General features: G+C 42.3%; 1 protein-coding gene across 3 annotated transcripts in view; it reads right to left on the reverse strand.

Annotated features, from left to right (window-relative positions):
* Positions 1 to 21,161, reverse strand: part of RNF38 (ring finger protein 38) — a 144,009-nt gene extending 122,848 nt beyond the window's left edge. For all 3 annotated transcript variants that reach the window (XR_008574731.1, XR_008574730.1, XM_054810732.1), the window contains exon 1: positions 20,509 to 21,161. Coding sequence is in view for 1 of the 3 variants with exons in the window: in XM_054810732.1 (XP_054666707.1) it covers positions 20,509 to 21,016 (508 nt within the window). In the remaining 2 variants the exon portion in view is untranslated. The remainder of the gene's footprint in view (positions 1 to 20,508) is intronic.
* Between the last annotated feature and the right edge of the window lie 214 nt (positions 21,162 to 21,375).

Consider the following 21,375-nt stretch of genomic DNA (forward strand, 5'->3'; position numbering starts at 1 on the left):
GCAAACCACTAGATTTGTGCAGGCATTTTAAGATCTTCCAATTTCCATTCAACTGTAGTGAAATTATAGCTTTGTACACTCTAGTTTGACAGCAAGATTATCTAAGAATGATATGGAGAAGAGGCAATCCCAGCAGTCAAATGTGGAGTGGACACATTCTCAGAAAGTAGCAGCAGGAGGGACCAGTAGATTTGTAAGTCATCTTGAAGAAGCAGTTAGAGGTTACTATAAAAGCATCCTAATTATTCATAGCAATTAAATTCAAGGCTGCTGACCAGAAATCCAGTTACCTACCATTTTAAAGAGGAAAAATGGCTTAAAGCAATTTCAGAAGTAAAAGCACAGAGAGGGCCAAAAAATACCTTCAAGGAGATAAAAAGGGGAGCAAGAACACAGAATTATGAGTGAAGTTAGAGGGAACTCTGGCACAGACTTCTTTTCCCTTTGCCAGGGCACTGCCTCCACATTTCCAGAACATCCTCAGGACATGCTCTGTTCAGGAGCAGGCAGAGTAGCCCACTGCCAGAAAAGCAAACACAGGCGATGTGACCCAGCCAGTTCCACGCAGACATGCAAATACGCTGGATGAAGAGTGGGCAGAACTGTTCAAGTAAGGAATGCTTATCCTCATCTGTCTAGCACCATTCTGCAACACTAGACAAGGCCTTAAAAGTTTCAAAGCAATCCTCATTTTCTAGTCCATTAAGATCAGTAACAGACATGACCTGTGGTCAAATCGAAGAGAAATAAAACAGAATTATGACAGGATTTAACAATAGCAAGTGAGGGGCAAATAAAGTGACAGATGAAATTCAGTACCAGTAACTACAAAAGAATCCACACAAGGAGAAAAATAATCCCAGATACACTTGTGGACCAAGCTTCCTTTCTTTCTCCCCTTCAATGGAAATGGTCTCTTTGCAAAGTTTCTGATAGAAAGATGAACATTCAGAATTAGCAGAAAAGGACTACAGAACAGACTGAAAATGCTGTACACTCAGAGTTTGATAGTACCTTGAAAAATGCATTTTTAAGAGCCTGTAATTAGAGTCACAGAACTATGATAAAGTAGAGTGTGGGTGGCTGGGGGTGGGGGAAGACAACATATAGACCTGGACTCACTCAGATGACTATCATGAGTGAAGGTGGACAAAGAAAAGTTACTCACCATGCCTCCAAAAAAGTTCAGTTCACTGACCACAATGTGCCTGACACAACTTTCAGCTCAGAAAGTCCCTGATCAGAACTTTCTGAAGCTTGGCTAACATGGGAAGAATGGATTAGTTTGTGCCTCACTGAAACTCCATTCTTAGCACTCATTGAGGGCAACGAGGTAGCAACTGGGTACAATCCAGATTGACCTAGGACTAACCTGTATCTGACAATACAAGAATAATTTGTTCCAAAACCACTGTTCACCTTCCACAAACATCCCTCCAGACTTAAGTCCAATTGTAGATAGATTCCAGGTTTTGGAAAGCACTTCAGTACTGTTGTGTGGCCTCAGTAAAGCTGCAAGACAGAACAAGACACCATCAGCAGGATTGACAGCAGTCCCCTTCAGTGTAGGAAACCCATTAACAGACGTTGTCCTATCACAGACTGGTAAGTGCCTGAACAGGGCAAAAGAAACCTCATGGCACCAGGGTCAGATAGAATCTGTATGACACTTTCTACTTAGTCTGGAAGTAGTCTGCTTGATTACCAGTTTTTCTTTATGCACTATCCATTTGCAGCACTTCGCAAAATACAGCCTCTCCAAGCACAACAGCAACGTAAGTAAAAAGATTCTGCTCCACAAAGCAATAAAGCATGGCATGTTATTTCCTGGTTCAGAAGCCAGGTACCCAAGCCTATGATTTTTCTGGAACGTGACCAAAGGTCAGACGTAGATTTCTAGCAGGATACAAGGACTGAGGAACTTAGCACATGACTGACCATTCTGTGCTCAGGCACCTGGAAACTGAAACCAGAGGAAGGAACAGCAGCTGAGGTTAGGGGTCAAGAAGTTAAGGAGAAGAAAGCAGTAAACCAAATATTAAGTACATCCTCTGGAAATGATGTCTTTTTTTCTCTTCCTCCTCAAGACACCCAGAGGTGATGGATAGTAAGACGAGTTGGAATGTAGGGGAACGTTATTAGGAGTTAGGATCCAAGTACCAAGGAAATAAACAAGGGTACATGCAGCCAAGACTAAACATTAGGAAAAAAGGAACTGGAGAGAACACCTCCCAGACACAAGCTCAACCTGACAACTGTCTAATATTAAAAGATTACCACTTCTGCCAATAGTGGGATGTTACAATGAGTTCAAAGTATCCTTTAAGAAGAACTCAACACAGAGCAACAACTAAAGTAAGTGCTCTCAATACAGCCTCTCAGAAGTCATCAGAAAGACTGGAAGACCCTACTTAATGCTCCTAAGTCTTATGTCTAGATCTCCTTTTAAGAGCTACTTTGAGAGAGAAAAGCACAATCCAGATTTTATAACTCAAGTACTATCAGCAGCCTGGTTCAATAAGCCAGAATGTTAGTTCTTCTAGAGTCTAATAACAAAACTATGGTCTGGATTTCTAGACACAGATCCTCACTTGTCTAACTGCCAATGTTTTCTACATTATTTTCATAACAGAAGCAGCATCTTATGATGGGAAACTCTCCCAGTTTTTACAGGAAATTGTTTCTCTCCAATACTGGCAACCATACTACAAAGCTTATGAGAATCAATTCTGAGTTGAAAATAACTGTGATGCCACAATGCTTTTAATGAACAGTTGGGGGAAAAAAAAGTGCAGTCAGATGTTTAGTTCCATAGGACAGGGTTAATACAATTCTGTGAAATGATAACATGCTCTTGCACGATAAGGGCAATTCAGGTTTTCTGCTTTTTACTTGATAAGAAAGAAAAGCTATCTAACATTCATCATACGCCTTGAACACAGTTTTACATCTTATTTGCCTGTGCATATCAAACATGAGCCAAAAAGCACCAAGCATGTGCTAGTACTGTAAACACAGGAGGAAAGCACTTGGGGCTACATGAATAAACCATACAGCATAGCCTGGTAAAAATTACATTCAGCAGCTGAGGCTGCTCTCTACCAGCCTTCAAGCTTGTGCTTTGCAGTATGATTGAGGGTTAGACAGGAAGGATCACCACCCTCAAAATGAGAGGCCTCTAGCTTCAGTCTCCTGAACAGTGAGGATTACTCAAAACTGCAGGTACAGAGTGGAAACCAAGCTATTCTTTTTGATTCATGAACAAACTGAACAACGTAAATGAAGGTAAAGTTCAAAGAAATATCTGCACATTAGACCATTCCATCCATGAAATTTTTCATTCACTTTGCATTACTGTAGAGCTGCACACAACAGAAAATAAAAGGTTTTCTTCATGAAATACCAAGTTATTCTCTTTTTCTCCCCCTCTCAAGTTCCCACATATATGTTCCTTCATCATTCATGCTATCTCTATCAGTATCTTCACATGGGGAACTTTCTTAACAGCCAAAAAATATAAAAAAATCAATGCCATCACTATTTATTTACCTTTACAAAGCACTTGTTTACTATGGGTCTGTCCAAAATTTAACCTCTATTTTCTAATAGCCTCCTAAAGACTACCAAAATAAATTACTAGTTACATCAAATAATCTTTCAGATTATTGAAAAGATAAAAAAGACCTCTGTATTCAACATTGTAGTAGCTAGCAGCCCTCCCTATTACTCAGTGCTCCTAGCAACCTACCCAACAGGTACAACGGATGAAGAGAGGCAGAAATGAACACCACCTAGAAGTTACAGTGCGTATTGAAAATAAGTGGTTGCAAATTCTTTGCTTTCATTTCTTGGTCCCATGTTAGGGCAGCACTGCCACTGAAGTAAACACTTCCCACCCTCCCACATACTGTAGGTATGGATCTGTAAGAACATGCAGGGAACCTGGACAAAGTATTTACCTCGGTTAACACCTAATGCTAGTGCTAAACTGCAGCAGTACATTCATCCATCCTAGGAGCAGCTGTCAAAAGCCAGGTGATAATGGGTAGCTTTTTCTGCTATTCCAGCTGCAGCTTAAGTGTGCATGAAGTTATGACCTTAGAAACACAGTTTTTAGGACATTCCTTATACTGTTTCTAGACAGCTAATAAAGGGCTGGATGCCCAATTCAGAGCTTCATCACATGAACTAGAGAAAACACACACACACAAAGCAAATGCTTTTTATGAACTCTGAAACACCAAAACTGTCCCTTATCTGCCTTTCTGCAACCAATGCCAGTCCAACACTCAAAAAAACCCCAAATCCAAACCAGATCTTGCAGCATGTCCTGATTTTGCCTTCCTCCCTTGTTTTGCCACAAAGGTCCCACAGCCTCAAACTCAACACAAAGACAGAGGCTGCCCAGTATTGAAACATTGCTAGCCATGGATGCAGATGGTGTTCTTTACTCTGAAGAGACTGTGCATGATCATGGTAAAAGCTTCCTGGAGACACCGCCTACCTAAGAGTTCAGGAAAAGGTCCCACGCCCTCTCATTCCCATGAAACACTGATCCCTTCAAACACATTTCATAAAATTTTCTTCAAACAATACTGATGTCTTGAATAAGCCACAGCATTTTCATGACTTTAGAAAGGCTCAAAATGGGCCAACTTTCACCATAGTACAAAATACAAGATGGGTCACCTAGAGCAACACCAACTGATCTGTACAAATGCAGGTGTTCTTAATCATTTCTTCTTGGTATGCAAACCAAATGCTACTTGGAAAGGAGCACTTTCTTATAAGCACAAGGACAGAAGCCATTTTCCTTTCCTCCTTACTCATAAATGCTATGCACTCTTCCAGGTTTCACTGATGAGCAAAGTTTATTACTTTCTATTCCTGCCAACAACCTTGCTGACCTCCGTCCTTACACAAAAATCCATAACAAAGCTCCCTTTGTCCTTGTGATGGATGCTACTGCTTTCTGAAATTTACTCTGAATATCATTGCCATCAACATTTGACCACATGATAGGTATTAGATAGATACACTTAGAAGATTCTTGCAAAAATACACACACAAATCTAGGTACTGCATTTACAAAAAAAATAGAGAAAGCGTAGCAATTTTATCAAATGACAGAGCAGCAGGTCACTCGTAAGTAGATTTTACTGCAAATCACAGATCAATCTGAACACTAGTGTTTACATTCATTCCATTTATATGCCTGGATTATTTCTGCATCCTTGTTAGTTCTGCAGTAGCTTTCTCTCTGCTGTGTGAAAAAAACCACGAACAAACAGCAAAACCAACCACAACAAAAAACCCCCACAACTTTCTGGAAGCCTTCTGTGTAAAGTTAAAAATCTGAAATCCCCCAAAAGCTAAGCAAAAGACACAATATATTAATCTATATATCAAAAGGTTTTGGTTTAGCAGCTCATTTTGAATTTGATAATTTTCTTTTCTTCACAATTCCAGGCTTTTCCTCCATGGTACACTTAAAAGTACATACAGTACCCTCAGATTTCTGACTAGAGAGTAATCTGGAGAACATCAGTAGGATTCATAGCCTTTATCTCCTTCTGTATATACATATTTCTTTATTCAAAATAATGGCTGCTGTGCAGCTCATTTTCAATTTTAGATGCAAGCTATAGGATGAGGAACCCAGAAAAACCTGCCTTTAGGGTCAACTACATAACTTTTTTCAGCTGTAGAATTCTTCTAGACAGCAAACTGCTTAAGTCATAAGTAATCACACACAAAAAAAGACAAGGTACTGAGTTCACTCTGCTTCACTACATTAGAATTTTCACCCAGCTCTTCATACACCTCATCTTGCCCCAGGATAATCTATGGAAAGCATAGTTGTGTTTCCTTCAAGTACCTGTCTTGGCACTGTGACAAAACTATGAGCTCAAATTCCTTGTGTAGTCAAAGGAGAGATAAGCACATAGAGATAGGCAACGTTTGTCTGCAATGATTATCTATGTGAATAATTCCAGATGTCTCTATTCCAGGCCATCTTTTACTGGGTTTACGTGGCAAGGTTCTGGTACCATGGGGGCTACAGGAGTGGCTTCTGTGAAAAGATGCCAGAAGCTTCCCCTATGTGCACAGAGCCACTGCCAAGACGGACCCACCACTGGCCAAGGCTGAGCCCATAAGCCATGGTGGTAGCACCTCTGGTGTAACACAGTTAAGAAGCGGGAAAACTGCTGCGCAACAGTAGCCAAGAGGAGTGAAAGAAACAGCCCTGAAGACACCAAGGTCAGTGAAGAAGGATGGGAGGAGGTGCTCCAGGCACTGGAGCACAGATTCCCCTGCAGCCCATGGAGAAGCCCATGGTGAGACAGGCTGTCCTCCTGCAGCGGATGGAGGTTAACGGCGGAGCAGATATCCACTGTGCAGCCCGTGGAGGACCCCATGCTGGAGCAGATGGATGCCCAAAGGAGGCTGTGACTGTGTGAGAAGCCTGTGCTGGAGCAGGCTCTAGGCAGGACCTGTGGACTTGTGGAGAGAGGAGCCCACACTGGAGCAGGTTTGCTGGCAGGACTTTGTGACCCTGTGGGGGACCCATGCTGGAGCAGTATGTTCCTGAAGGACTGCACGCCATGGAAGGGACCCATGCTGGAGCAGTTCATGTAGAACTCCACATCAGAGAAGTTCGTGAAGGACTGTCTCCTGTGGGTTGGACCCCAGGCTAGAGCAGGGGAAGAACAGTGGCAGAGACAACGTGTGATGAACTGACCACAACCCCCATTCCCCATCCCCCTGTGCCGCTTAGGGGGAGGAGGTAAAGAAATCAGGATTAAAGTTAAGCCCAGGAAGAAAGGAGGGGTGGGGAAAGGTGTTTTAAGATTTGGTTTTATTTCTTAATATCCTACTCAGACTTGTGATTGGCAATGGATTAAATTAGTTTAATTCAAGCTGAGTCTGTTTTGCCTGTGACTGCAATTACTGAGTGATGTCCCTGTTCTTACCTCAACCCACAAGCCTTTTGTTGTATTTTCTCTCCCCTGTCCAGTTGAGGGAGGGAGTGCTTGGTGGGCACCCCATGTCCAGCCAAAGTTAACTCACCACAACATAACCTTTCTCCACAGGCTTTCATTTTAGTTTCCATAGTTTCTAATTTTTATGTTCTGTGCAAAAGAACTGCACTCCAGAATTTCCTTCATGTCTCCCAATTCATTAACAGGCTACAGAAGTAATCAGTTCACTTTTCTTTCTAATGGATTTCTTAGTGTCTCCTTCTTTGTAGCTGCCAATTCTCAACTTCTGATATTTTTTCTTTGAACTTAGTAAGGTATCTCATTTCCTGGTGCTTTTGCCTGGCTAGTTATCACCCACTCTCACTCTGTTCCATCAGGAGTTCCCACAATCCCATCACACTCTTACCTTTCTCAAGTAAACAAGACTCAGCTCTCTCAAATACTCCTATTACCATAGCTCCTTGTGCTCCAACTGATACTCATGGTAACATCTGAAAGCAAAAGCAGCAACACAGATGCACGTCAGCCAGTACCTGTGACACATCCACATAGCTCAGCAGTTTTCACTTGTTCATCTAGCATCTTTACAGCAAAATATCCATTTGAGTTCACACTCTATTAGATACTTTGAGAAAGAGGGCAAGGTACTGCAATTATAGCCAGTCTATACGGTCATTGTAAGTGACTAACTCCTCCTGAGGGGACTGCTATTACGAGTATCACTTTTGCTTTTAATGAAAGTATACCTCTATCCAATCCAGAACAGAGGGTTCTCAGATTTATACACAACGTACATACACAGATTTAAAAACATATATATAGTTTAGTTAACTTTTAGGCATATTTCAGTTGAAGCCAAGATCTCATGAGGTAGTGCGTAGAACTGGAAAAGCAGTATCTAAATAGTCAGGTCAGCCAGACCCAATAGCAAGTCATTAGCTAGTAGAGTTATATATTGTAGACAGTTTCACAAAAGAACCCCGCAAAGTTTATAATGCATTCAACACACATAAATCTAGGATGCCATAAAGCCAGTTTCCTCTTTTTATACCTTAAATAATGCACTGAGGCAATCAGAAGTCAAGGAATGTGACCGCTGCTAAACTGTAGATCTTTTTAATGCTGTTTAAGACATTGAGGCATGTAAGTTCATATGTCTGCCTGTGAGCATTCCCGCATGCACAGGGTGTTTGTCTCCAGCAGCAAACGAATAACTGAAAATATGCAAGGCAAAAGAGAGTTAGAACCTAAGACACTGGATTTATCACCAGTTGTGCATGTTTTGAACTCTCAACCCTTCTTTGAGAGCATGAGAATGCTAATAACAGTAATAGCAGCAAGTGGGAAAATACAGAATGTTCAACAGAAGTGTAAATTTCTATTTAGAGAAGACTTTGAATGAACAAAGTCTCCTTTAAATGAACAAAATTAACTTGTGACCTATGAGATATCCATCGTTTCGGCACACTACCCTTTTCTTAGGGCTGCTCCTACTTCAACAGCCTCTGGGTTACCTCCAAAAGCCAAAGGAAGCCTTCTAGTAGCCTCTCTCAATGAAGTTCAGCCACTGGACTTTTGGAAGTCTATGGGAATAATGTCTTTTGCTTCCCCCTTTCCAAATACGGACCTCGCAGTACAAGAGCACCACATGCCTTTTATAACATAAGCATAAACAGTGAAATCAACAAACACAACAGATCACAGATCAATTCTGTTTCCATGATACTTGATTTGCAAAGTTGAAGCATGAATGATCGTGGTTGATGATGAGAATTACGTCTACACTTCTGGAGACAGTATAGCAAATCTGCTCCTGAAAACCTGCCTGCATTGGTTCTGTTTCATAGTGTTTTCTGGAAAGTAACATCTGTATTGCCTGGATGAGTAAACTTAGAATTTAAACTTTTGCTACCCAAGTTTTTGCAACACGAAATATGCCACATCCAGAGCAAAACTTCAGGAGTTCAGACATAACCAGAGACCAGACTGCCACATTTCTTTTTTTATATATATACACCAACCAAGATCCACTTCCCCTTCTTTTTGTGAGTCATAAATTTTTAACAACAGCAGTTTGCTTCATGTGCAAAGGCATTCCTTGGTAACAGCATAAAAACAAAGTTCTAAGCCCAGTTTTCAAACAAAATCCTCACAGGGAATCCAAGAAGTTGGAGCAAGACAGCTTTTTGTTTACTAGAGCTCAGAATCACTTCCATATCCCAGAAACATCTCCCAGAGGTGTTTCTTCAACTCAGTCTGCTAACTGTATTTTCCATCAAGACCTTTGGACAGCCCTGGAGAATACAGATATCCACGTCCCAGCTTCCCCTCTCCTGAGACTATGTGATAGCTCTCTCATTTTGATGCCACTGCTCCTATGATAACATAAACACCTCCAGTGGCCACAAGAATGCTGAACATCATAATGTGCAAGAGGTGCAATTCAGCCCACCAAAGTATTTTTACTACATTTAGAAATCTGTTCCTTCAGCAATAGCCTTAAAAAGAACAAGCTTAATTGGGATGGGAGGTAGCAAAAGCAAAGAAAAAGCCTGGAAATCCATGAGAACAATCCAGAAGCTCCAGCATGACTTGTCAAATGAGCTGAGGGCAGCACAAAATTTTTGAACGCAAGGAGCAACAAAATCAAGACAGCAAAAGTTAGGCAAAGCAAGTTAAAGACATAAACCATGAATGTTTTGTAGGAAATTACCTCTTAATTTCATAACATGGACTGCCAGGACAAGGTTGAAACACTCCAAAAAAGTACCATATGGGCACCCAACATGGCTGGAAATGTATTTTCAATACCAAACATAACTGTTAGGAACACTGAATTTCAAGCACCTGTGAACTGGTGGTCTACATAAGAGAACAGTGAAGTGTATTGGTAAGCAGTGATTCTGTAATTCAAGACCAATGGGGTTATCAGGCCAAAATGTTCTTACTGATGACTTACCCTGTTTCTCAGAACAGGACAAGATCTCTCAGAATGAGCAAATCAAAGTCACTTTCATGTACGAGAAGACCATCTTTGCACTTTAGCTATACTGATTAAGATAGTATGGCATAATTTTCTAGCACAAACAAACTCTAAGCAATAACTCCAACAATGCTGGATAAATATCAAAGCATGTCAGCACGCAGACATTCAAAAACAGTCATCCCAACTGTATTAAAAATTGTTTAAGTATTTTCACCTATTGCTGTCTACAGAAATCATAAAATCTTTACTGGTTATTCTAGGCCCTTGCTCTACAGAGATGCAATAAACCTTAGCCAGCATTTCTTCTCCAAATTGATAAATTCAAGATCTTTAAATGATCAAAATTAAAAATAGTTCAGTAGGCAATCATTTTTGTATCTCTTTTCTGGACAATTTGCCTTAATTTGAAAATTCCTGGACACATAAAAAACTTCTAAAACTAGTCATGGTGCCTTGAAAACAAAGCTCTCCTACAGCCTTGCACAATGATAGAATCATTTCCTGTCTTGCCTTCTGACGCAGACTATTAGAATTCTTTGCTACTCCTCTTTTTGTCACTATTAAACTTGAGGAAAAAAAACAAAAGGGTAAACCAGCAGAAAACAGAAACACAAAGGTAAGGAAGAACTAAACTACTAAACCATTTGTCTCCTTGGGACATCAGACCCAAACAGGAAATGCAGCATCCAAAAAATAACTGATAGGAAACAAACACCTGCCCTAACACAGAAACATAATGTTAAAGAACAATAAACGAAAAAAAAATGGCACAAATCTTTGCTTTAAAATGCTTTAAGGCCAGTTTTGCCCCAACCTAACCAGAGACTCAGGCACTCCAGAAAATCCTGGTATCCTCTTTGGCCTCACTACCCACTTTGCCACACAGCCTCCGTGCAGCTGGTTAACGAGTGATACAGATGACACTTCAGTTAATTTACATTAAACAAGTCCAGAAAAATATGGGCAACTCATTTACTTTGCAAATTCTCTTTTATAACATAGACGTTTTAGGAGTGATCCTCAAAAGTAATCGATAGTTACAGGAGCATCAGATTTAAGAAAAACTGGTTTTCATGGATTTTTGTTCTGTATGTTTATGTTCCTGACCTGCAATAACCCAGTTCCCCTCCAAATTCTTGTAATTCCCATTCTCTGCAATTCCTTTGGTTTCCCTAGTCCTTGATACCCTCCATTCTTTCCTGTGTCCCTGTAAGAGAGACCATACACTGCAGCTGCTAAGAAGCAAATCACTGGCTAACTGCCCAGAAACTACCTATGTCCATGGATTAGTAAGCCAAACAGAACAGCATCAGCTCCCTTCGTAGCATTTTCTTCAGGGGACAGGCTAATTTATCTGCTACTTAAGCACTGATTTCTTACAATTCTTTTTGAGAAATGAAAAAGCCTCTCTCAACTCAGAAGCTATTTACACAGAAATAGGACTAGAAGAACAAGCATGACAGCTTTACATAGAATGCCAACTTCACCTTTACATGAAAAGATGACCTCAGGAGGTCATATACCACAGTTTTTTGCTCTTTGCCTACTTTCTGCTATGCTCATATGTTATGTTACTGGCTGAATTCTTGTTTGTACCATTTTTTCCTTAGAATACTATAGAAGATTTATGCTATAGTAGACTCATCACATCATAAATATTGGTTAGGTAAAGATTAACATAAAAAGATGTATTTTCATCAGTGAATATTTTTTTTCTTTATTTGTACATTTTACTCACATACTCTACAAGCTTGAAAAAACAAGCTTGAAAAAACCTTCCCACTACTGAACAACACATCTCTTAATTCATTTATCTGGCACCTTTTGAGAATGTGTACCAAGTATGACAGGAAAGACAAGACTCAATATCCCCTGCACCTCTAAAACTGAAAAAAAAAAAAAATTGAAGTGCAGACTTTTGTCAGTCAGAAGAAAACAGAGTGCTTGTATATAACCAGCAAGTAAGTAAGTTAGGAAGAAGGGTCGAAGAGAGGCAGAACTATAGCTCTGCTTTCAGCATTTCTTTAATTAAAACAGCTATTGATGCTTTACCCAAAAGCATTTATATACAACATATCCATTGCAAGAGGTATTTTTGGGTATGTGGGAAGGAAACATGTTAAGATGATCATGGTGAAAAAAATTAAGGTTGAAAAAAAAAAAATCTCACAAGACAGAGGTGACACTTGGTGAGTTCTCATCATGACTTCTGACCATCTGCAACTAAACCAGTCCCAAATTACTGTTACTTCTCTATTTACAGTGCCTGAAGCAAGCATCTCCAAACCAAGGGTAACATGCCCATTACAGTGTTACACAGAGTAATTCAGGTTGAGAGAGACTGCTGCAGGCCCCTGCTCAGACCAGGCCAATCTAGAGCGCGCTATCCAGCGCCTTGTCTGGCTGTTTTGAATATCTCTAAAGTTGTAAATTCCACATCTCCAGTTCTCTGCTCCAGTGCTTGACCACCTCCAGGGTAAAAAAAATTCTTCCTAATATCTGACCAGAAATTCATCTGTTCCATCCTGAGTCCTATCCCTAGCAAGCATCTGGCTCTACCTTTTCTGCATCCTCCCATAACAGAAGGGTAGACAGCATTGAGATCTCCACTGAGCCATCTCTTCACCAGGCTGTGCAATCCTGGTACGCTCCACCTCTCCTCACAGGTCACATGCTCCAGCCTCTACAGCTTGGTGTCCTCAAGCAAGCTCACTCCACTAAGTCAGTATTTGCCTTTTCGGCACAGCTGCTACCCACCCACTCAGCCCCCTGCCTGACCTTGTGCACACAGCTACTCTACCCAGTGCAAGGCCCTGCATTTGCCTTTGTTGAATGCCACAAGGTCCCCAATTCTCCAGCCTGTCAAGGTCCCTCTGAATAGTGCACCTGCCCCCCAGCATACTGACTGGCCCCCACAGTATGCTGTAATCTGTGAACTAGCTGGAGGACCACTATTCCACCAGAGAGATGTGTTGTTCAGTAACAGGAGGGGTTTTTTCCAAGTTTGTAAGGTGACACTATCCTAGTCACTCTTGTATCATTTTTTACCATATTTACCACTTTCACAGCTTTTCACTAATGCCTCACACACTATGCCCCTTTTAAAAAAAGCAGCCAAACGCAACAAATCATTTATTTTTCCTCAGTGTTCAAATTCTCCATTATTAGTACTTTTTGTATCTCACTGCAAAAAAGCAAGATCAGTGAGATTTACGTCCCATTCCCTCCTTCCCATCCCCTGTCGTCCCCCCCCCCCCCGCAAAAAAAAAAAAAAGGGAAAAGAGTATCCATTTTCCAGACTAGGAGCTAACCAGCATATTACGAATGTACAGACTGGCTAAACATTTTCTCCTGTGAGCTCCAGTGCAGGTTTCAGAATGTAACCGATTTAACTGCCAAACTCAGGGTGATTCAGGATGACCAAATTTTCCCATCCTTAGAGTAATTTAAAATTAAGAAGAGAAAAATAAATTCATTTAACATTTCATGAATCCAAAAGTGTTGCAGATTATTGGTTTAAACAAGTATTTATATACACACTTCTATGGCTTAGCATCATGGATGTCCAAACAAAATATTACACAGTCAGCAAGTGAAAGACCCTATAGGCACAAGACACTGCCAATGTTTTAAAAATAAAATTAAGTTTTAATGAAGAAAGGAATATTTTTCTGGGTGTGTCTCCCTCACTTTTTCAGTCCAACTCAACAGACACCTATGAAGAACAACATCAAATATGTCTTGACTCCCACTTTCTTGAAATACGCCACTGCAGCACGTACCACAGTTTGCCGCTTTACTTTTCACAAGCTCTGTCACAGATTTCTTAAGTTTCAACACACTTCTCATAGTAGCAGCTAACAGTCTTCACTCCCAAGTCTTCAAAAAGCATAAGGAATTTCTGAAACTGCTCAGAAGTCTAACCTGTATCTAACCTCCAAAATAATCTGCAAAAGCAATTTTCAGATCATATTGTAAACACTTTATGTAATTTTGCTTCAAAACACACACGAATCACAATGATCATAGACTCTGGCATTTCTAGGCCAAAAGGTTCAATAACCTACTACTAAACCTGCACAAAAATTCCTCCCAAAAGCTACTGCTTACTCCTACTTGGCTTGCTGCCACATCAACTTACAAACAGGAAAAAAGTGCAGAAGATCTATATAGAAAGCCTGTACACGCTAAAAATAGGCAGATAAATAAATTTTCAAGGGGAATAAAAATCACTTAAAAATGTTGACCTGTAAGCAGGGGGAAAAACGCACCACAATTCAGATCCTGTAAACATTTGCATATGCTCTTAAGGAAAGCAGAAGTATCCATGTGCCTAAAAACCAAATCTTCACAGAGCAAGAACCCAAGCAGATAGTAAATGTAAATCTCTAATGTTTTCACTTTGGTTGCAGTTTCTTGGTGCAGGTTCAATCATACAACACTCGCACTGTTCCATGTATTCTCCAACAGACCCAACTGTTCTATATACACAGTTAATGTTACTAATCATACTTTGTCATTGAATAGCCACTCCTCAGGCTCTCATACAAATAGAAGTCATGTGAACAAATACTGTGTATGGCTTATAGCAATTCCTAAACTATTTAAGGGTAGTCTTACTAATAGACAATTTTCCAGGTATGCAGATTATGAAGTATTTTAATAAGATTCACAGAATTCATACTTTACTCCTCAATATACAGATTGACAGAAAATATATAACATAACTAACAACGTTCCTCCTGTCCTCCTCCCAAAAAAAGGCACCCTGGAGCACCGATCAGTATTATTTACAGGAAAAAGTACAATCTCCTTTTCGAAAGGGATATTGAAAACAATCATAAACATCCTTTAACAGTGTAAGTAATGTTCTTTTTGATACTGGCTACATACCCTTGTGCTACAGTTGTGTACATTATACAAAAGAACAAAAATTCAATGAAAAACTTAAGGTTTTCTGATTTTTTAATTTTTTTTTTCAATTAAAGTGATGGACTACGTCTCCTTTTGAGATTATCCTCTCTCATTTGCAATTGTCCCAGAAGGTGGTGACCAAGCCCAAATGCTTAGAGTTGCGACCTCTGAAATACTAGGATGTTTCACTGAAGCCTGGTTATTGTCATGTCCAAGAAAACCACACCAGCTGCTGGACAATGCAGCAAACAACATAATCTGTGTGGATGCAGAACCCCAGTCATTACGAGGGAAATTACAGAAAAATCTTGACACACTACCACCAACACACTGATCGCAGATGTTACTTTTTCGTATATCATGGCTGCACAGGGTTTGCATGACAGGGAGGATGCAGAGGCTCAACCTAGACACTACACCAGTGATAACAGGAACAGCAACCCAGGAGCTTAGAGCTGGGATGCCAGGCTCTCCACTGAGAAATATCTAGCGAAGGGTGTTTTAAGAATGAACATTTGGAGCATGTGTGTACATTTGAGAAGCTCAGAAAACAAAACGTTGTACATTATGCTTGCTTAAAATACTTCTGAAAATACCTATGACTTACTATTTCAAAAACCACTTCCTGCGTCTTTCCCTAAATAAAGCAAAGCATGCATTCTTTGCTCTACATTATATATCAAGTAATTTCCAGAAGGAAGCTTTATTTTAAGCCATAAGAGCACAACAACAGTATTTTTCCTCTCAAGAACAGAGAATCTTTTCCTCATTCAGGGAATTCTAACAACCAAGCATTTACTACACTTCACATACACAAAGTAGAAAAAAAATAGCTCAGAACAAGAATGCAACTAGACAGTGTTACAAAAAACCACATCAAAAGAAAGAAAAAAAAACAACCATGCAACAAAACAAACAAAACCCAGAAAAACAAAGGTGAGAGAAAGCAGCACCATCATATTAGATTATTCATGCAAAGGGAGCTCCCACTGCAAACTTTGTAAGACGCTCTCTGATATTTTGGTACTCTACCTTCTTGCTATCCCACCCACATTTTGCATCACATTAACACTGACAACTCTTATTTTTAGATGACATATCTCCATCTGAACTTCGGATATGAAGCAGATGCCAGATGAGGGAAGACTTAAAATACCTGAGGTATCTAACTAAGTAGAAAAGCTGCAATGCTTGAAAAAGATTTAAAGTCTATCTCAGAAGAAAAACATGCGTCAAAATATTCTGTGCACATGTGGATTTCATTTTGCCAAGATAATTTGTGGGTGAAAAACGGGGCTGTATAAGCAGCAAAACTAAATATAAAAAGGCAAGGGGAAAAAAATACTTTATTTTTAAATAGAACATAGCATTTCCAGGGATTTACAATGTTCACAGTCACATTTATTAATACTTTTTAAAGCAGCTTCTCATTTTGTGACAAGGCCAACATACTTCTCAAACTATGTTGAAAAGAGCGTTGACTTTCCAGTCTCTACACCGAGCTGAAAGCATGGGTGAAGAAGTGAGAGTACAAAATCTACCCTGCTGCCTAACTTTTTTTTCTGTAGTAATTTCATCTTGGAAAGAAATAGCTCAAGACTCAACCAGTACATGTAATGTGCCTGGGATGCCAAGTTCAGATGGATATGAAAATGCAAATGTTGTAGCATTGTCATTAAATACAGAAAAATCATGCAGATCTAAGAGGGAACTGCTAGGACATGAACCAAATTAATACACATACATATATATATATGTATACCTATCATTTTTCATAACGTTCCTTTTCTTTGAACTGAAACTGTACTGCGCATTGAATCATCAGTTATTGTTATTAGTTACTTTAAGTGAGATGAGCCAATCAGTTTCAAAACCAGACACTTTAACCAAATTAAAATAAAGTTGCTGCAATACTAGTTTCTGGTTTGGATTTTGTTTGTTTGTTTTTAATCTATCAAAATCAATCACAACTCCTGAAAACCATTCACATACTGAATGTGCTTCACTTGTTCTTACTAAGAAGTTCTCTTTCCTTATTGCTATATTTTATGTGGTTATAAAGCTGTGAAGGCACCACAGTGACATAAATCAGAAAACTCGCATCTATCTCCAGGCATGCCAGAATTAAGTATGATACTCACTCTAAAGCCACAGTAACTGCTTTCAACTTTAAGAACAAAACCACAGATAACAAGCATAGATGGTATAACTACACACAACTGCTAAAGGCACAAAAGCTTACATGTGCCATATGAACATACAAGGAGTTTTAGTACTTATATTACAACTACTTAGCATATACAGCATTAGGCAGAATTACTACGAATTCGAACAGCTTTCCACTGCACTTAACACACTAGTACTATCTTTACAAGAAAGTCCATCCCCTCACATTCCGCAGTTATGCATACGTTTGAAAACGAACTGATCCTTTCATCAGCAGTTCTAGCTTCTCCAAACTGATAGACTTAGCAGATGCCTAGTTATCTCTCTAAATAACTTAGTCTCATATGCATCTTAAACAATAATTTCAGTTCTAAAGTTATTCTAACTAAAGACTTTGCAACATAATGAGGGCAAGCATTATTAACTAAATTTCGCAAAGTTTACCAGACGACCTCCAAAAAGTTGATGTGTGTAACCAAGAAGCTTAAGAGAAAAGCTGTTTTCACCAGCTATAGACATCACACAAGTATCTTAAGTACACTGAAACTCTCAAAAGCCATCTTTCCTTTCCGAATGCCGCAAAACCTGAGAATGTTAATATAGACCTTACCAAAAAAGTTAACCTGAAAAGGTCTAAGAAGTTCCACTACAGACACACTTTTCTTCCTAGCTGACAACCTTGCCTCTAGGTGGGCTTCTCTTTTTCACTAAGAAGATGCATGTACCTCAGTGGAGGCAAAGTACTTTATGGAAGATGAAGCGTCTCTTAAGATCAGGATCAATTTCCTGAATGAAACCAAGAATCAGCTTTTCAGTGCAGCATTTTCTAGTCCAATATTCTTTCACTATTTTGACAGCCATGAATAAAGACTTTCCCTTCTGTTCACACACACTGTTTGGGAGAAAAATACAAAAGAAAAACCAACAGAAAAAAGAAGAACCAGCCATCACTGGCTGGAGAGAAAGATATAGCAAACATTCTCTCAACCTTGCTTGTAAACTATAGTAATTTCACTGACTCCTAATGTTTGAAGACCAGATCGCAATACAGTTTTTTATCAGAAGTCAATAGATGAGGACTACCAATAGGATACTACTGCTTTCAAGAGCCCGACTAAGAGGATGCTCAGCAAAACAATCCAAGTTTGGCCCTGATGCATCATTTTTTCCTCTGGTGGCAAATATTTGAATAAAACAGGTAGACTTTCCCAAAGTCAGAGTAACAGTCTTTCCCTTTGGAAAAAAAAAAATACAGTTCTCATCCCCAATCTAGTAATCTCCTAGATTTGTCTGTAAATTATGACATTATCTCAAAATTAGAAGACGAATCAGAGATCATACTACATGAAACCATGTTATGTATTTTTGAGATCACAGCTAAAAACAAACATTTGCCTGCTACTGTGACTTAAGTATACTGTAAAACTTAATCATTTAACTTGGGCAACTGCAAGAGCTCTTTTGAGCAAACAGGTTCTGACTATTCCAATTACCATTAAGCAGAGGACTTTTAAGCACAGGATCTGTGCTAGCGAATATCAAAACTTCAGGACAAACCCGAAAAGCCCCTTCCCTTGGAGAAGCTCAGCATTCCCTAATCCAACAGTAAAGTCTTTGTTTATTAGGCCTGTGATGAATTCGTAAGTTCATAAGATAAGGGTTATAGTTCTTTTCTCCACCAAGACTTTCCAAATCATGGGAAATACCAAAGCTGTTATCTCCCAATAGTAGCATATTAATCCAATGGACAAACTGACCTATTAAGAGCGTGGGAAGGTTGACAGATTTTGAGATCAGGCTTTAAGATAAGGTTACCTACACCAAGAATGTCCAAGCAATTTTAAAACAAAAAATTGAAATACAGTTTCACCAGGCAAAACCTCTATTTCCAGATCACTTATACTGGAAGAATATTTTTCTCCTATATATTTTATTTGGAAGGCCCAAATAGCTAGACAGGAGAGACTGATCTTCTCCATGTGCTGTGTGGTCTCAGCACATAGGAAAAGCTATTTTTGAGCTATGTAATACAATTCAAAGGTAAAAATTCAAGTTATTTCTCAACTTCCTGCATGGTAATCATTTAATATGCTGTCAACCACAAATTGCAAGAGGAACTTATCTATAAAACCTACTTCATTCCAGAGCAAGATTTCCATCAGTATAAACACCCATACTGCAGACTCCTGTAAATCATCCTGGTCAAGCACCACTAAAAATACATTCTAAGAAAATTAGGTATCTCATTTCTTCACCCTCCAGGCCCAAAGAATGAAGTCTTGTTTTCTGCTGTTCTCCCATACCACTTCCTAATTGCTAACTTCATATATACATAAACAGTTTCATTCTTGTTGCCATTCACAAAGAACAGCTTAGGAAAACATCTAAGGCCCCTGAAACCACACAGACACACGTTTAAATTTAAGCGTGTGGGAAACTCCACTGCAGCCCTGGAAGCGGCTTTGGTATTTGACAATAAGCACATCAACCCAGATGTTAGGACCTCAGTCCTGAAAACATTGTAGCTCCAAGACAAGTGAACCACATGCCCAAAACCAGTTCCGAAGAGAGCCCCTGCTGCTGGCTGTTTCTAAAAGGGAACTCAAGAACAGGGGCAGCTGTCGAGGGCTCCGAAGGCACTCAACCAGGATTCCCACAGAGGCTGCCTGACTTTCAAAGCATTCTGGAGCTACACGCAGGAACTTCAGGTGACCGGCCACTCTAAACCGTGCATTTCCACAGATACCAGCAGCCCGCTGCAAGGAGCAGCGCCTGATTCAGGGACATGGACACACAAAAAACCTTTCAGGAGCGCCGGCGCAGCGGGCTCCCCGCGGAGCCCGAGGGCAGGCTGCAGGCCGGTGGCCGCTGCAGGTAGGAGGGCGGGCGGGCAGGGCCGGCCAGGCCCCGGCGCTGCCGCGGGCGCACCACAGCCTCGCGTGAGACCGGCCACCGCCGCCGCGAGGGCAAGCAAGCACCGACACCCAGCGCAGCACAACCCCTCCGGCTGCGCCGGCGGCCGACTGACGGGAGTGCTGGGCGGGGAAGCGCTGGCAGCGGTACGACGACCGGAGGCGACACCCTCAGCTCCGGCACCGCGGGCCGTGCGCGCTTCACAACGGCGCATCCCGACCAGCGGCGAAAAAGCCATGGCCGCGCTGGCCACCGACACGCAGGGGGCCCCGGGCACCCCGCGGCAGCCCCCGGGCACCCCGTGGCAGGCCGGGCGACACACGGCCTGTCGACAGCCGCCACGACATGCGTCCCTCTGCTGTGACCGGCGCGTTTTTCCTCCGTCCCGTCACACTGTCCGCCCCCGTCCCGAGAACGGACCCCCGGGGCGGCCGCGACTCCGGGCACTGCGGACAACTTCGAGGCCCTCCGGGCCGGCTCCGCTACCGGGCGGGGGTGGGACGCCCGGAACTACTCCCACTCCTCCGGGGCCCCTTTCTCGCTCACCTGGCGGCAGGCCTCTGGCGCCCGGGGCGGCGCGGGTTGCACCGTGGCCAGCGGGGCTACCCCGGCCCTGGCTGCGCGCTCCCGGCTCCGGCAGGCTCGGCCCGTGGAGGGGGGGCAGCGGCGGGCAGAGGGCAGAAGGCGGCGGTAGGCGAGCGGCGCCGCCGCTCATGGCGAGTCCAGGGAAGCCGGAGCGGGAGCGAACGCGGGTCCGCTGGGGTGCCGGGAGGAGGCAGGCAGCGGAGGCGGCAGCGGCCTCGGCAGCGGGGGAGGAGGCAGCGGAGGAGGCGGGGGGCGGTGGAGGGGAGGAGAGGGAAGGCAGGAAGGGGGCGGCGGAAGCCACCCATCTGCCGCGCCGGCCCGCCTCGCCGGTCTGGCGGAGTGGCTGAAGCCGCTCGCCACTGCTCTCCTCGCCGCGCGGAACGGCGCTGCTGTCCCGCCGGCGGGCGGGGGCGAGGAAGCTGGCGTCGTACTGCGTCCCACGGGGTGCTGCGCGGGCGGCGACCGGCATCGCTCCCCGCTCCGGCCAGCCGGTGGCGCCCACCTTCCCGAGAGCAGCCCCGCCGCGGGTCCGAAGAACCCCTCAGCGCCAGCGGGGGCACGTGGGCGGCATGGGGGACGTGGGGAGCCTCCAACCAGCCGGGCAGCGGACGCTGGTGCCGAGCCGTGCCGACTGCTGCAGGGGAGAAGACACCGCTGCCGCCCGGCTCGCTGCCGAGGAGGAGGAAGTTTCCCCGCCTGCTCCCTTCTTCCCTCCCTCCGCCCCGGCGAGCGGGAGCGCTCAGCGCGCCGCCGGCGACCCGGCACCTCCCCACGCCCGCTCGTAACAGCGCTGCCACAAGGCGCGACAACACACAGGCGCGGCAGCTA

The sequence above is a fragment of the Grus americana genome, chromosome Z, assembly GCF_028858705.1.
Source record: "Grus americana isolate bGruAme1 chromosome Z, bGruAme1.mat, whole genome shotgun sequence".
Classification (NCBI taxonomy): domain Eukaryota; kingdom Metazoa; phylum Chordata; class Aves; order Gruiformes; family Gruidae; genus Grus; species Grus americana.